The sequence below is a fragment of the Talpa occidentalis genome, unplaced genomic scaffold (genome assembly GCF_014898055.3).
Source record: "Talpa occidentalis isolate TD23 unplaced genomic scaffold, MPIMG_talOcc4v2.1 talOcc4.4, whole genome shotgun sequence".
Lineage (NCBI taxonomy): Eukaryota > Metazoa > Chordata > Mammalia > Eulipotyphla > Talpidae > Talpa > Talpa occidentalis.
In genome coordinates this window covers 30,727,260-30,744,408 of record NW_023604295.1, presented here as the reverse complement: position 1 = coordinate 30,744,408, position 17,149 = coordinate 30,727,260, and the positions used below count along the sequence as shown (strand labels likewise).

Here is a 17,149-nt window from a genome sequence, read left to right as displayed (position 1 = left end):
CGGGCCATGGTGGGGCAGAGGTTGGGAAGATGGCGTGGCGAGGCTGGGTGCAGAGAGGCTGGGGTTGTGGCCAGGCGTGTGTTCCGCCGGCGGGCGGCCGCAGCTTCGAGGAGCTGGCCCCGCCGCGGCTGCTCGGACGCAGGTAACGACCGCCGCTCCGGGCTCCTTGCCTCTCAGCACCTGGGCTCTGGCCGCGCATCCCCAGGCGCAGGGACCGTGCGGCCCCTGGTGCCCGGACGGGTCCACGCTCTCCGCTTCCCCTCCCCCTCCCGCCGCCGGGCGCCCCCTCCAGCCCGCGCTTCTCGCCCCTCCGCGGTGTCCGGGACACGGGGGCCGGCCCGGCCCGCTTGAGCCCGCGCTGCCAGCTTTCCCCGAGGCGGACGTGACGGGAAGGGGAACTGGTCTCCGGTGTGACTGCATGCCACGCGAGGAAGGTTTTGGACCCATTTTTTAAATTAAAGCAGCTACACAGCTGGTAAAGTGGCAGAGCTGAGATTTTCCCAGTCTTTACCTGATGTCCGACTGGTGATTACTTTCTTTGGCGTGTAGAGAACTTAGGGGAGCCACAGAGCATCATTTGCCTCTGGCAAAATCATGGGAGCCCACTCTTGTTTTATGGTTGAGGGGACATTGGTTGACAAAGCTGTTTAGGATTGAGAGTTATAGGATCACACCGTTCTGGTGGTGGTAGCACACCGCACCCATCACCAAAGCACCCATAGTAACGAAAGACCTTGTTGACGATTAGAGACAGTGGGATATTTGGTTTCCAGGTGATTTGGGAAGAGAACTTCTACTCCAATCTTCCTGAGTAAAAGCTTTGTGAAGAGTCTGGTTTATCAATAATCGCGGCTTTTGCATAGAATAATTTTAAATTGAGCGACAAGAACGCTCTCAGCTGCTAAAAATTTTACTGTGTTTTTGGCTCTGAAATTTGTTTCTGTGCTTTAATCCAGTTTCAAAGTTACCGATTTCTGGCTTGGTTTGATGGGTGCCTGGAGTTTACTTGATTGATGGTAGCAAGGAACATGAAGTGTTTTATGAACAGGGCTAACCTGTTGATAATAATTGGTAATAGTTGTAAATAATTGAAGCTCTAGTACTAACCACTGGGAGTGTTTGTAGACTGTATTTCCCAGCCCCCACACCAGGCCTACCAGTTTGGAATTAGGGTAGGGATAGGAGTGGAAGAACCTGTAGTTCCAACAAGTACTCCTAGAAAAGGGAGTCTAAGTGTTGTGGAAAACTTGCATACATTGTTTCTTACCTTCTTGATTCAGTGTAACATGCAGGTTCAGGGACTAATCTAAAACTCCTGGGAAGGTGGAGAATGAGATCAGGAAGAAGTAGTGATAGATTCCATTTATATTAATCGTGCGAGTTGAGAAAAAAGAATATGGCAATTATGAAATAACACGTGTGTTAAACTGTGATTATGTGATAGGGAAAGTAAAAGAAAGATTGTTTAATGAGGCGCCTCCAGGAAATGTCAGAGGCCATTTGAAAACAAATCAACAAGAAACAAGTGATGGTGAATGTTAGCATCTAGGTTTTTTCTTTTTCTGATCTACCATTTATATGCAGAATTTGAAGATGACATTTTTGTAGTTGGCAGGGAAATGTGAATTACAGGAAATGCTGGTAAACCTGAAATATGCTTACTTGCCTCTAGGGGAAAAAAGCACTTAAAGTTAATAGGAAGCACAAGTTACCTTGAATATAACTTTATTTTGTGCACTTTCATTTCCTGTGGTTCTGAAATTAGTGTGTAGAAAAGTGAATGCAGGGACATGGTTAAAAAGCAGACTTCTGTGCCCAGTCCTGTGATTGATGTTATAGGCTTGAAGTGTGACTGAGAATTTGCATTTTTACAAGGACTGTAGGTGGTGCTACTAGAGTCCCACCAGACGCTAAGGCAGCCTGCCAACCAAGAATGGTTTCTACATTTTTAAAAGGTTGTAAAACAGTAGTACTCAACATTCACAAAGACTACCGATACTTGGTGTTTAGTCCTTTGCAGAAAAAAAAAAACCCTCTCTTAGGCATTTCAAAAACAACTATTTTCAAAGCTCTGGCAGCACTTCTGAAAAGTGCTGAAAGAAACCTGCAAAATTTGTCAATTATATGGAACTACCTAAGAGAAGAAAAGATTAATTGTAGCATGAGCTTGTTCTTAGGTTATGATTATAGTCCTAAGATGTATTTGGTTAAACCACTGGACAGATTTGCAAATCAGTTTTATACAGTTATTTTTCCTGCCCCTCTGTTATCTCAAGGTGGGTTTTAAGAAAATAATTGACAGTCAAGAGTTATGGAGAATTTCCCCCCCTCCTGTAAACACATCTATTTTTTAAGTGGAATGAATCTGTTGTGTGTATGCTTGGGCACATCTTGCCTCATTTGAACACCAAGCCATTTTGACTCAATTTATTCGTACAGATGTGTAATGGCATGTTAGTGCTGAATTGTACATTTATTTAAGTTGCACTGCCATCCACAGACTATTAAAAAACATTCACAAGACTCTAAAGCCAACAAAACATACGACTTTATTTAAAAATTATGGGATTATATTAAACAACTGAATCATTAACAATTGTGTGACTAGTGGTGACTCAGGTATTCATGAGAACTTCTGTGTGTACTCTGAGCACATCAGATTGCCTCCACAAATCACTAGATATTGGTAGAAGGACCAAAGAAGCAGAGCCAAAAGGACTTCACAAGTTGCTGTAGGTGTGTCTCTAGTAATCCTGTTCTCCCATCTCACCTATTCATTTTATTTTATTTTTTTTAATATTTATTTATTTATGCAAGCACTGGGTACAGTCAGAAGCGCAGAAGGGTGAGAGAATTCGCCAGAGCGGGGAGCAGAACAGGCAGACTGATGAAGTACACTGCTAAGGGGAGCAGCGGGAGTGGCAGGAGAGGTCTGCGCACCATGTGGCACCCTCGCCAGCGGCCAGGGATCGAACCGGCACTGCAGAGGCTGTGGGCAGCTTTGCAGCCCAGCGCTCAACCACTGCACCACTGGGGAGGCCCTCACCTATTCATTTTATTGTGTTGCTTTACTTTGTTTTTCTATTTGGAGTAAGTAATTTGTTTTTCCATCTTAAATACCCATTCGAATAGTAGAGTTAACCTAAAACTGTAAATATGATCATAAACATTTGCAGTTAGAGGCTTTTATCGAGTTTTTCTCGGTTGATTTTGCAGTTTAAAAAATCTTAGACAAAATCTTCCTAAGGACAGAATATATGATAGTTCTTATTACATCTTAGAAGCAACATTGAACAAAAAACTGACTGTAACCAACCTAAGCAAGTAGGGGAATATATTAGTCTATGCAGTTAAAAAGTTCAGAGATAGGGTCTCCGTGGTGGCACAGGGGTTGAGGCGCAACCTATGAAGCTGACTGCAGCCACCATAGCATGAGTTCGATCCCCAGCCTGGGAGCAGCCCACATGGTGCAGCAGACCTCTCCTATCTCACCCGCTGCTCCCCTCAGCAGTGTATTTCAGTCAGTCTGCCTGTCCTGTTCCCCACTCTGTCTCTGGAGGATCCTCTCACCGCCCACACCTCTGGCCTGTACCCCCGTTCTAATATGCATGAATAAATAAATCTTTAAAAAAAAAAGTTCAGAGGTAGGACTGACTTCTTGTGAGGCAAAATCCAGTGTTTTCAGATTGTTATGAGGCCTCCATTTTTCTCCATGGCTTGGCTCTGCTACCTAAAGTTGACTTTTTCTCTCAGCAAGCTATCCTGTGTTAGATGGCCGTTAGCAGCTCTTGTGGGTGTATCTTTAGGGTTCCACTCCAGTAGAAAAAATTTCTCTTCAGTATTACTACCAAAATCCTAAAAATTGAGTTTCAATGTACTGGAATGTTCTAACTCTGGGCACTTGTCCATCCTTCAGTCTCTTGCAATTACTAGGGAATGAAACTTGTAAAATGGCTTAAACCAGTCGAAAGTTTGGTGTACTACCCCAAACCAAGTGGCTGGGAATTCCATAATAGGAGAGTGAAAGAGGACATGGGTGCTGGTATCAGTGAAAAATGTTCATTATCAATTCTTTTTTTTATAATAAATTTTATTTTTATATTCCCCATACAATTGCAACCCCCTTATTTTGACCCCAATCCCTCCCCTCCCCACCCTCCACCCCCCATAGAGTGTCTCTGGTTCATAGTTTTTTGTTGATTTTGATTTTCACTTTCTTATAGTTATTCATTTTCCTGGTCCCTTATTTAAGTTTTCTAGATTCCTGCTATGAGTGAGACCATCCGGTATTTTTCTTTTTCTTTCTGGCTTATTTTGCTGAGCATGATCCCTTCCAGTGCCATCCATGTTGCTCCAACCACTATGGAGAGCTGTGTGGAGATTTCTTGACCTACTAAACATAGAGCTTCCATATGATCCAGCAATTCCACTGCTAGGTATTTACCCAAAGGACACAGAAACATCAATTCCAAAGAGCACCTGCACCCCTATGTTTATAGCAGCACTGTTTACAATAGCTAAGCTTTGGAAACAACCCAAATGCCCAAAAATAGATGACTGGATCAAGAAGATGTGGTACATATACACCATGGAATATTACTCAGCATTCAAAAAAGATAAACACGTGCAATTTGCAGCAACATGGATAGCGCTGGAAGGGATCATTATCAATTCTTGTGGAAACTTTTTTAGTGAAATTCTTGTTACAGATCTTAATTGTTAAATCCTAATTTTTGTTAATCCTAGCCAGATAAAATTAACCTGTAGATAACCATTCTAACTTAAGTAGAAATAATGAGTGAGAGATTGGGGAATTAGGTTATAGCTGTTTCTATTCAAGGTAGTTATTGAACTAGCAGTTTAGGCATCTAGGACTGGCTGGCAAACAGCTTTGTAAAAGGCCCCCTAGAAAATAGAGCCACACATCTGTCACATTTTTTCTTTAACTCTTTAAAAAGTGCAAAAACCATGCTTAGCCAGAAATCCACCGTGCCACCTACAGTTTGTCAATTCATAATTTAGGAGCCTGTTTGGAATGCTGAATATCTGATGTATCCCATCCCAGACCTACTGAATTATAGTCTGATTATAACAAGTTCCCCAGGTGATTTTTATATATAGTAAGTACTCAATGACATCCTGTTTAAGTTCTTGTAAACAGCAACTTCACGGGAAACAAACTGTAACAAGACCTATCTTAACATAGGCTAATTCTTTTTTTTTTTTTTTTTTAAAGATTTATTTATTTATTTATACAAGCACTGGGTACAGTCAGAAGCGCGGGAGGGTGAGAGAATTCACCAGAGCCAGAGCAGGGAACAGAACAGGCAGACTGACGAAACATACTGCTGAAGGGAGCAGTGGGCGTGGCAGGAGAGGTCTGCGTGCCTTGTGGGACACTCGCCAGCAGCCGGGGATGGAACCGGCGCTGCGAAGGCTGTGGGCAGCTTTGCAGCCCAGCGCTCAACTGCTGAGCCACCAGGGGAGGCCCACCATAGGCTAATTCTTAGAAACAAAAGTTCTTAGACATTTCTTGTCACATACACTCACACACAAACTCATCAAAGTTTTCAGTAAAGATCCCAAACGCTTATGATATTATACAGTAATTTATTTTCCTACTTGCTTATTACAGTTTAGGGTGGCAGGTGACTGGAGCCTATCCTGGTAACTTAGGGTGCAAGGTGGGTACCAACACTGGACAGGACACCCATCCATTGCAGAGTACACACCCACACTCAGACTGGCACAATTTAGTCATGCCAGTGAAGCTACCATGTATATCTTTGGGATGCAGGAGGGCCCCTGAGTACCTGTGTAAATCCACGCAAGCATGGGGAAGATGTGCAGACTACATGGACAGTGGCCCTGGCCAGGAGTCCATCTTTTTTTTTTTCACCAACATTACAGAACAATATTATTCAAGGACCTTCCATACACTGGTAGATAACCCTGGCTGTACATGAAACTCATCTGGGAAACTCTTAGACTGATGGCTTTGCTGCACCCCTAGAGATTCTGATTTATTTGGCATGAAATGGAGACATGTTAAATAGTGCTTTCAAGGGCTCACCAGGTAATTTTAAGGTGTAGTGTAGGGGAAGAAAATGTTAAATTCCTAGACTGGGGCCTTGTAAATTAGGCTGACAAAAGATAGATTAATAAAAGAGGCAAGTTTTTGAACATGTGCAGTGCACATGTAATATGGGAGTAACCCATGGGGTGGTTAGAATTAAGGCATTTTAGCAAAAGAACAAAGTTTTAGAGAATTGACAAGACAATGAACTTTATGGGGCAGCAAATTGTGGGAAGGTGAATATGAGGGGACAGGTTGATGATCAGGACTTGTTAGTAAAGTTTGTTATGTAGATTCTCCAGTGACATATCTGACCTTGTGTTTAACTTATCTTTCCTGGGAGAGTATGGAGAAGGGGTAAATCTATACAAATTTATGTCCTGTTTTTAGGAAAGGACAGAGAGCTTTTTAAAAACACCTGCCTCTCTTTGCCTTCAGTTTAAGTAATCCCTACATCCAAGGGCATAGTTTGAGGTGGCATATTCTACTTTTCAGCAGCCAGAATTGAGAATTACTATTCTATATTAAGCTTTCACTCATAACTGCCTCTGCCCAACTGATGTAGTATGTTTAAAAACATGGCCACAATAATTTGCAGCACCTTTCATCCAGAGTTGGAATCTATTTCCTTATTCTTTGAAGCTGACTGGCCTTGCCATTTGCTTTTACCAGTACTGTGGCAGAATTAAAGTGCAAGGTCCAGAATCTTGGCCTCAAGTGACTTTGCAAGTTCCTCTTAGAATACTCATTGCCATGGGAGAAGCCCCTGCAAGATGATTGAATACTGAGAAGCCAGTTCTAAGACTCCCTCCCATATGAGAGTCAGGTCAGCTTTGCCTCTCCAGCACTAGTTAGGCAGTTAAATGCCTGGCTGCATGAGTGATTGCAGATGTGACTAGCACAGGCACTGACCAGCTGAGGATATCTTTCTTACAGAATCATGAGAAATAATAAATTGTGGTATAGGACAATAAGTTTTGGGGTAGTTTGTTATTCAGTAATAAGTGAGACAGCTGGGGAAGCTGCTGCCAGATCGGGATCTGCTGACCAAAGAGAGAACTGCACTGCTTCAGCCATTTTCACTAGCATAATTGATGCCTTGTTTCTTACCTTCTCAATAAATTCTGCTCGAATTCAGTTCTTGTGCCATCTGATCAGCCGACCCTGAGCATATCTGGATCCCTAACCAGAAATATAAACTGGTTTTTAGCTTGCAGTCCCTGCTGCATATGAATGTACCCTAGGTAATAGGAATATATGTTCAATTAGCCAAAATTTAGTATTTAATTGTGTCCAACAAATTCTGTATGTCAACTGTTAAGTTTATATATGTGTATGTATGTGTATATACACACTCTTAACATAAATATATTCTATATCTGAACTCAATGCTGGGGCCAAGCTGTATAACATGTTATTTGTGTTCTCACACTTACGGTGAGATTCTCAAGGTAAATATTATTTTAGGCAAAAAGGTCTGGCTTTGTTGCAGATCAGATTCCCACCCTGGTGTGTGTGTGTGTGCCTTTTCAAACATTGTGCTTCAATGAATACATGAGCTATTGAAGTAACTTTCATTAGAATGATTGAGTATATATACTGTAGTATTAAGCTGTTGGAAATTTAAAGGAACCTCACCCTTCAGTTTCTTGGTCTAATTAAAAAGAAAAAGCTCATAAATCAACAACATTGGGTTATAAAATTTAAAGGATCTTTAAAAGAAGCATGTTACCCTTATTGTATGGCATATCTTTAGGGGGAGAGGGAGTGTGGTGTAATGTGTTAGTTTATTTATTAGACCTAGCTCCAGGTTACTTTGGAATATTCAATAAAAAATATATTCAGGCCTCCCTGGTGGCTCAAGGGGGTAAGCACCGCACTATGAAGCAATCTGCAGATTCGATCCCCGGCCTGCCAGAGAGAAACCCACATGGTGAAACAGACCTCTCCTGTCTCGCCCGCTGCTCCCCTCAGCAGTGTATTTCAGTCAGTCTGCCTGTTCTGTTCCCCACTCTGTCTCTGGTGAATCCTTTCACCCCCTGCGTCTCTGACCTGTACCCCAGCTCTTCTATGCATAAATAAATCTTTAAAAACATAAGTGCACAAAATATGTATATTCAATAAAAAATCCAATTGCAAAGGGTTACTACCTGCTACTTTAAATTAGGAATGCTTTTGACTGTAAGTGAATATATTATTTAAATCAGTGAAGAACTTAGCATTAGATGATTGGAGACAGGTTACTCTTTGCTCGGTGGCTCAGAAATATTCATACATGTAAGTGGTTACCCCAGCTCTAGCCTATACATCCTTATTCAAGGGACAAAAGAAGAGAGCAGGGGATGACATCAGTGACAAATACATTATATTAGGTAAGCAGAACCTTTTCAAAGGGCACCTACAAGTTCTTAAATCTCATATTGTTAGAACTCTGTGTAATATGGTCATCCCTGGCTATAGGAGAGGTTGAAAACCTGAACATGTTTATCTTTCCTAGCCTGTGCAGAAGTGGCAGGCAAGAGGAAACAAATAGAAATAGATTTGGGTTAACTGTTTTTGCTAAAGGATATTCATAAGACTGGTAACAACATTGGCATTGTTTCAATAAGTTCATCACTTGCCAAAATAGAGTTTTTTGGAAAAGAATAGTGTTTATATCGAAGTGTATATTCTGGATTATTAAAAGTTTCAAGGCAAATTATTTTATCACCACTACCCATCCTCACCATCTGGTTTCTGAGAAGTTGAACTGTGGAGTGGACTCAATGTTGAAGAAAGTGCCTTTTAAGCAAGTGGTAGTAGCAGTTATCATTTTTCTGTGATTCATTTGTTTCTAGATGTCTGCTACATACCATTTGGATCTCCTACAGATGCTAAAAATGCTTTATTGTGACATAATTTACATATAGCAAATGTAAAAATGAAATAAGAGTATATACCATGAGTTCTTTCAGATGTACACACCTGTGCAACCATCAGTAAATGAAGATAAAGAGCATTCCATCAGTCCAGGTTCCCTCCTTTCTAGTGAAATCCCTTCCACTTGAGGTAAACTACTGATTTTTATCACCACAGATTATTTTGCCTGTTCCTTAGCTTCATGTACATAAAGTGCAATGACACAGTCACACATTATATATCCTTTAATGTTTGACTTACTTTGCTCAACAGTGTCTTCAGTTTCACCCATGTTGTATGGCTAGTTTTTTTGCTAGTTCTTTATTGTATGACCATACCACAGAGGATCAGTTCCCCCCATTGATGGAAATTTAAGTTCCAGTTTTTAGTTATAAGAATAAAGCTGGTGTGACTTCAAGCATTTTCAGCAGTGCCCAAAATGAAATTGTTCACCTCTTATCTTCTATTTTCCTATTTTGGTGCCTCTGATTTTCCTTGTTATTGAATAGTATGGCCTGTTAGTCAGAATAAAACTAACAATCATTCTTGCCCCCTTCTTTCCTCTAATGGATAATTAAGACCTTTATCAGGGACTGGGCTTGGTGGTAGAGATATAATGAATACAGATGTGATGATCTAGTTGTGGTGCAGGCAATAATGGAGGTAAATATAAGAGTAGCTACAGAAGGCTTTGGGATTCTAGGAGTACAAAAAAAAATACCCAGTCTGGGGAAGTTAGGAAGGGTTCCTGGAGGTGGAGTTAAATGAATTAAATTTTGAAGGGAATAAAAAAGTTACAAAAGGAAGTATGTGCCAAACTAACATGGAGTTTGATAGGGTGATGAAAAACAGGTTAAAGCAGGGACACATTGGGCCTCCCCAGTGGCACAGCGGTTCAGCGCTGGGTTGCGAAGCTGCCCGCAGCCTCTGCAGCGCCAGTTCGATCCCCGGCTGCTCCCCGGCCACCGGAGGAGGGTCCCACATGGCGCGCAGACCTCTCCTGCCGCCCGCTGCTCCCCTCAGCAGTGTACTTCGGTCCTTCTGCCTGCTCTGCTCCCCGCTCTGGCTCTGGTGAATTCTCTCACCCTCCCACGCTTCTGACTGTACCCAGTGCTTGTATGTATGTATGTATGTATAAATCAATCAATCAATCAATAAATCTTTAAAAAAAAAAAAAAAGCAGGGACACATTAACAAAATATGGAACATGAAAATGAATAGAGAATTATTGGAAACAATGTGATCTGTTAGAAAATGCCAATGTTCCAGGCCAGAGAAGGTGTCTAGGAACTGTATTAGAGTTAAAGAGAGATTTTTTTTTTCCCCTTTGAGAGAGCATTTGAGGAACTATTAAATTTTGAGGAAAAGTGGTATGCGGAAAGAAGAACATGCAGCATGTTAAGACGTTTAAAGTTAAGTAAACCGGGGCCTCCCTGGTGGCGCAGTGGTTGAGCGCTGGGTTGTGAAGCTGCCTGCAGTCTCCGCAGCGCCGGTTCGATCCCGGCTGCTCCCCGGCCACCGGGCGAGGGTCCCACCTGGCGCGCAGACCCCCCCCCTGCCGCCCGCTGCTCCCCTCAGCAGTGTACCTCGGTCCCTCTGCCTGCTCTGCTCTGCTCCCCGCTCTGGCTCTGGTGAATTCTCTCACCCCCCCGCACTTCTGACTGTACCCAGTGCATGTATAAATAAAATAAATAAATCTTAAAAAAAAAAAAGGTTAAGTAAACCATTGTTGTAATTTGGGCATGAGTAAATCCTAGATTAGGAATGAAAAAACATTTTTTTTTTATTTGATAGCCTTGTTTAATTGGATGGTAAGAATAAAGGAAAGAGAGAAGTCCAAAGTGACTTCTAGATTGTTAACCCCAAAGACTGAGAGAACTGTGGACCTGAGAGAATAAGGAAGTCAGAAAATGGGGCTTTTTTATAGAGGAAGTATCCCTTGTGCATATACCCTTTTAAAGGAGGAGGGAGAAAATACTCAGTATATAGTTGGAAATGCAGGACAAGAACATTGAAATTAGGACTAAAGAAGTGTGCTGAATCATTTACTTATAAATCATGCGGGCCACAGAAATGAATTTTTTTTTTAATCCAAAGTGTTTCAGGGCTTGGTTTACAAAGATGAGAAGGCCTAATTTCTGCTGCCAACCAGTTTTGTCTGAAGGATAGTGTATGTATAGAGTACAATGAGAACAAGGAAGCGTGAGGCCTCTACATTGTCTACCTGGTGAAGTTACAATTTTACAAAAGGAAAAAGTTTCATGTGTATATAATGGTTGAGTTAGAATGGAGAGTGTGTGGCACCTTGAGAGCCCTGAAAGTTTCTGTCAATAAGGAATAGAATAAGGGAGCCATCAGGAGAGTGAATTTGCAGAGTACAATCTTTTTAAAGGAGTTAGTTAGGGTTGGCAGGTGTGATCACAGTAGCATATGTTTTGAGGAACTCAAGTTATGTAAGGACTCAACCTTCATTCCTCTAACAAATAATTATGACCTTTATCAGGTGATAAAACCCCTCATCAAACATTTTGTTGAGCATTCCCAAAACTGGTAGTGAAATAAATAGCGGGAGAAGTGGGAAGAATCCATCAGTTTATAATGTTCACTACTTATGAAAGGAAATAATTGTTTGAATTTGGAATGACTTCAAGGATAATACTTACATTTAAATGTTTGTTCTGGAAATTGACCAGATAACGAAGTTCAAACAGAACAGCAGCCATTCTGTCCTAAATCAAAGGAACAACTTGGAATTCCTGCAGCTGTTTACCGGACTGCAAACTCTGAGTGGATATCGATGCACATTATTTTGTTGATTGTTAGACAGTAACAGCTCCCAAAAGAGTCCTCTAAATTTCCTGTTGTTTGTTTCTCTAGTACCATTCAAAGTTTTGGCTTTGTACCCTATCAGGGAGTAGGAAACTTAATTTCTTTGGGGCTATAGAGTGATAAACTGATGTGGTGATGATGCAGGCAAGTGGGGAGGCTCATAGAGGTTAATGTGTATAAGATGAAGCTCTGTTGTAATCTGTTATTTTCCCCTACAGGTTTGACTTTTTTATTCAGCAAAAATGTGGATTCAGAAAAGCACCCAGGAAGGTTGAACCTCGAAGATCAGACACAGGAACAAGTGGTGAAGCATACAAGAGAAGTGCTTTGATTCCTCCTGTAGAAGAAACAGTCTTTTATCCTTCTCCCTACCCTATAAGGACTCTTGTAAAACCTTTGTTTTTTACTGTTGGGGTAAGAGCTTACATCACTAGGAGTTACCTGCCTTGATGCAGGTGCAGTGTTAAAGTACTGTTTGTCTTACATGGGTTCCCTTAAATGAAAGACAAGTAGAGGAGAATGAAAAGCATCTGGGTATCTGGGTATGAATGATCATAGGAGAACATGAGTTTAATAATTGCTATTAGAATCTGGTTCACTTATATAAACCCTGCAGAAGAAATTTATGAACGTCTTATTTGGTGTACCCTTTCAAGTGATAATAAGTGGTATTTTGAATCTTGTTTGAAATTTCATTTTTTTTAAAGATTTGTTTTATTTATGCACACAAGATCTGGGGTATAGGCCAGAGATGTGGAGGGGTGAGAGGACTCCTCAGTGACAGTGGGGAGCAGAACAGGTGGATCCACTGAAACACACTGCTGAGGGGAGCAGTGGGTGAGACAGGAAAGGTCTGCTGCACCATGTGGGTCAGCTCCCTGGCTTGGGATCGAACTCAGGCTGAACTCAGGGCGCAGTGACAGGCAATAGCTTGATAGCGCTAAGACTTACTCCTGTGCCACCAAGGAGGCCTTTATTTGAAAATTTCTAGTTACAAACAGTTCCTAGGGTACTGTAAAGTTAAAAAAGTGGGAAATAAATGTTCTTTTACCTAATAGTTTTCACTGTGCCAGATAGTCCTTCTGTTGGTTTGTAAAAAGCAATGAAAAATGAACTATTTTTCTTGGAAGTATGTATACAGTTATTTTATAATATTAATTTTATATAGTTTACAGGTTGTGCATTTGGATCAGCTGCTATTTGGCAATATGAATCACTGAAATCTAGGGTCCAGAGTTATTTTGATGGCATAAAAGCTGATTGGTTGGATAGTATAAGACCACAAAAAGAAGGTGACTTCAGAAAGGAGGTAAAGATAAACATGGCTTTCTTCTAGTTTATCATATTTGAAATCTGATTGCGATGTGTTTTTAGTTTAGTTTTTAGTTAATGTTAGATCAATAGGTGTTAAGTCAGTGCACTTTAATATTCTTCTTTAGGTATTACATTATAATAAGTATTCACAAAGTTATGTCTGACAGTGTTCCAAAACTGTGACTAGTAGTGATTTTCATTCAGTACAGTGTGTTTGAGAAACTAGGAAAACTCTTCTATTCCATAATCCTGGGTCCCTTAGAAAGCCACGGGTTTCCAGCACATGTCTGTGTGAAGTTTTGATACCCAAATGTTTCATAAGTATGGTGAAAAATGACACAAGCATTATTCACAGTCTTCATCTGGACATGAATTTTTTATAATAATTAAATGGTAGGTTATAAATTAGAAAATCTGTGTCTATTAAAGAAAATTGAAACAATATGTAACTATGACATGGGGAGTGAAAGCACTAGACCCCTGACACACCCCTACATAGGCAGCGAGTGAGATCTGAGCGCTCATACGCAGTGTAAGTATAATTACAAAAGCCAGTCATTGTTTATGGGTCAATGCACATATTGCTTTGTAAGTTTTTTACACTGTTTTTTCCACATTAGTTTATAAAGTCTGATTTAGTTTCATAGTTCAGATGTTTTTTATTCAAAAACTTTGATCACAGAAAATTTTAAACATCCAGCTTCAACACTGATTGACAAATATGTGGCCAACTTTGTTTCATTTTGTCCCCTTTCCCTGTGTCTCCCCACCACTAGTTACTGTAAAGCAAATTCTAGGCATATTTTACCCATAAAAATTTTAGTGTGTATCCTTAGAGGTTTAAGATTGTCTTTCCATCTCTTATTTTCCAAACTTTAATACTATTAAACCTTAAAAAATGGGGTGATATTAGTAGAAAATATTCTCAGAATTTTAAAACTATGGAATTTTAAAACTATGGTGAATAACCATTTACTTGATATCTGTGTATATGTATATATCTGATAGTGTGGTGGATGCTATATGCATGTGATAGTCCTCATGACTAGGTTTTTGTACTGCTAGGTTTTTGTTAGTCATTTTATCAGGAAACTGAAGTTTGGAAGTTATTTATTGGAAGTCACACATCTAGTCAGTGGCTCTGATTACCTAGAGAATGTAGGCTGACTATAAAATACCTGTGCTTTCCATTGTACCATGTATTTATTGTGTATTTGTATGTGTGTGTGTGTGTGGTTTCCTGCTGATTTTTACAAATGAGCAATCCCTTATACACAAAGCATCTGCTTCCTGACTGCGCTTTTCTAGCCTGAAAGCATTTACCATATAGTAATATGCAATTTACTTCTGTTTTAGATTAACAAGTGGTGGAATAACCTAAGTGATGGCCAGCGGACTGTGACAGGTTTGTGTTAGCTTACACGTTTTAGCCATTCAAGGGAAGAGAAATCAAACCAAAAGGTACAGTATGTCACAGTCAATGGCTTTTGTACCATGCTCCTCAGTGGTTTGGAAGACATAGAAAATCTCTGTACCTTCAGGCTAAAGTAATAGTATAAAAAGTAATGTGGCATAAAGGTATGCATAATGCCCTGAGTCTGTTATTTTCTAATTTGATCTATTGTGATGCTGATCAAATGCTCTATCTTTGCTGAAGAATCCTAGTTTGTAAAATAGGGTATAAATAATTGTTACTTCATGTGTTAAAGAAATTAAAGGGGACATTGACTAAATACCTTCTTCATGAAGAATGCTTTATGCACATTCTCTCCCTAACTCACAGGGTTGCTTACAGGGTAGTTATCTCCCTTTTTACAGATAAGGAAACTGGCTTTCAGAGAAGGAACTTTTCGAAGGTCACAAGTTTCAAAACCCAGGTCTGTCTCATTCTAAAGCCAATTTTCTCTTTACTACACCATGCTGTTTTATAAAATCTTTAGATGTGAGCATGCCATGCATATCGCCATAACTTTATTTTTGTTCTTTGTAATTTTGATGGAAAACAGATCCGGTTATTCAAAATAACACTTGTATAAAGCTTTGTGGACTTTGTCAATTGATGAATTTGAGGAATGTGTTTGTAAGTTCTTTCACAATTGTGCAGGTAGGAAAAAAAATCTTCCTAGAGGAATAGCAGAATATTGCTTTTTCTCAAATATCCTTAAAATTAATGGTATTCTTATTTTCTTTAACTATTTTGGTGGAGAAAAGTTGCTTACCTTTTTCTTCAAGCTGTTTCCTTTGTCTCCTTGTTGGAACGTGATGCAGTGTTGAAGCAGTGGTTCAGATATTGCTTCCTTTAGGGAGTGCTTTCTTTTTCTTGAACTCAAGGCACTTTTTAATGATTTTAACAAGGCCTGCCTTATATAAGTGCATGTAGAATCCTTGACAATAATGAGCAAATGTTTTGTTACAGTACTTCATGCATATCTTATACACAGTAAAGTCATTTAATTAAAATCTGTTGAGTAATGAATGTTGACTTTACAGGGCATCTTAAAAAGGACAGATATTTCAAAGTATATTGCCATACTATAGAATTGATTTATCAGAGAGGGGTTAATAAATATGCTAACTTCAAAGATAGCTCTGTAATAGTACATCACTTTCCACGGGGATTAAGAGAGGCTTTTTGGTTTGTTGCTTGCTTTCTGACAGAAAAGAAAATAAACATTTCTTTAGGGTAGCAAAGTTTCATTAATTTTGATATTTTCAGTGTTTCTCACAAGAAATCTGAGAATTAGAAACCTTTCTCATGTCAGTAAATGGCTTATTCTTATTCAGAGATGTTGGCTGTTGGAGATAATTTTTAAAATTTGAATTCTTTCCCCTAGTGCTTTTTTCTAAGTTAAATCAGTCATTTTGCTTTAAGGACATGGCACTAGAGAATAAAACATGTGTTCTAGCAACTTGATGTGAGGTGCATCGAACCACATAAATGCAAATGATCATGCTGAAAATCTTAAATCATTGTCAGGTTATTCAAGTGACTTTTAAAGGCTTTTTGACTTTTAAAGGAAATGCTCTTTGATCTATTCACTGCACTGTCCCCTCAAACAATGTCACCTATCTTATAGGAAATCATTACCCTGGTAGTAGTGACTCTAGCTTCACAACATCTGTTAATCAGTTAACTAGATATGAAGATTCTTAAGGTAAATAAATTTGTGCTTTGGTTATATCTTGTCTCTTTTCAGAGTTGCCAGTTAGCACTTGACCCTTCTTCAAACCTCTATTCTTTTTTCTTTGTTATTCTCTTTCTACCAAGATTTGTTTATTTATTTTTTTTATTTTCAAATTTTCTCTCCCCTTTTGCCTTTCAAAGGTTTGATCTATGCCTCCCAGGCTAAGGTCTTCTCTCTTCCTGATGTGCTGGTAAGGCAGTGTTTCACTTAGTGTTCTAGCTCATCTTGACTTTTAAATCTGTCACTGTTTTTGCCTATAACTCCTCTGTCTTCCAGTTTTCAGACAAGTTATATCCTGGGGAAGGGGAGAAAGTAACACAACTAATGCTTGAATGCCAATGAGATTTTAAGTATTATGCTAGGTACTTTACATATACATGCTATTGTTATGTCATTAATCTTAATTATGAAGAAGAAAAAGTAAAAACAAAACAATAACAAAAAAAAAATCTTAATTATGAGAGCTCTGTTAGTGGTATCCTCAGTTACCCAATAGATTGGGGGGCAGTTGGGGCTCAGAGAGATCAAATAACGTGTCTGAGATTACACAGCTAGAAAGGGGTGGAGGTGGGAAACAGACTCACTTCTTAGTTAAATAATAAGCTTTTTGTTACATCCTTTCATTTTCTACTCTAGCAAACACCTTTAGGTAAACCATGCTGCCTCCCAGTACCTGGGTGCTGATTCGTAGTCTAAATTGTAGCAAAATGCCCCAGGACAGTAGTCTGGCACTTGGGAAAGAAAGGGAACCTTTTTTGGCTACTTAGGTTAGTAGTAGCTATGAAGTATAATAACGTAAAATGAATAGATGTGCATGGTAACAGTTTAAAATAGTGTTGAAGGGTAT

General features: G+C 39.7%; 1 protein-coding gene across 1 annotated transcript in view; it reads left to right on the top strand.

Annotated features, from left to right (window-relative positions):
- The window catches only part of PARL (presenilin associated rhomboid like), a 31,283-nt gene continuing 14,134 nt past the window's right edge, over positions 1–17,149 (top strand). Inside the window, exons 1-4 of the mRNA XM_037525183.2 lie at positions 1–142; positions 12,022–12,217; positions 12,972–13,112; positions 14,474–14,522. Coding sequence (XP_037381080.1) covers positions 30–142; positions 12,022–12,217; positions 12,972–13,112; positions 14,474–14,522 — 499 coding nt within the window. The 5' untranslated portion in view covers positions 1–29. The remainder of the gene's footprint in view (positions 143–12,021; positions 12,218–12,971; positions 13,113–14,473; positions 14,523–17,149) is intronic.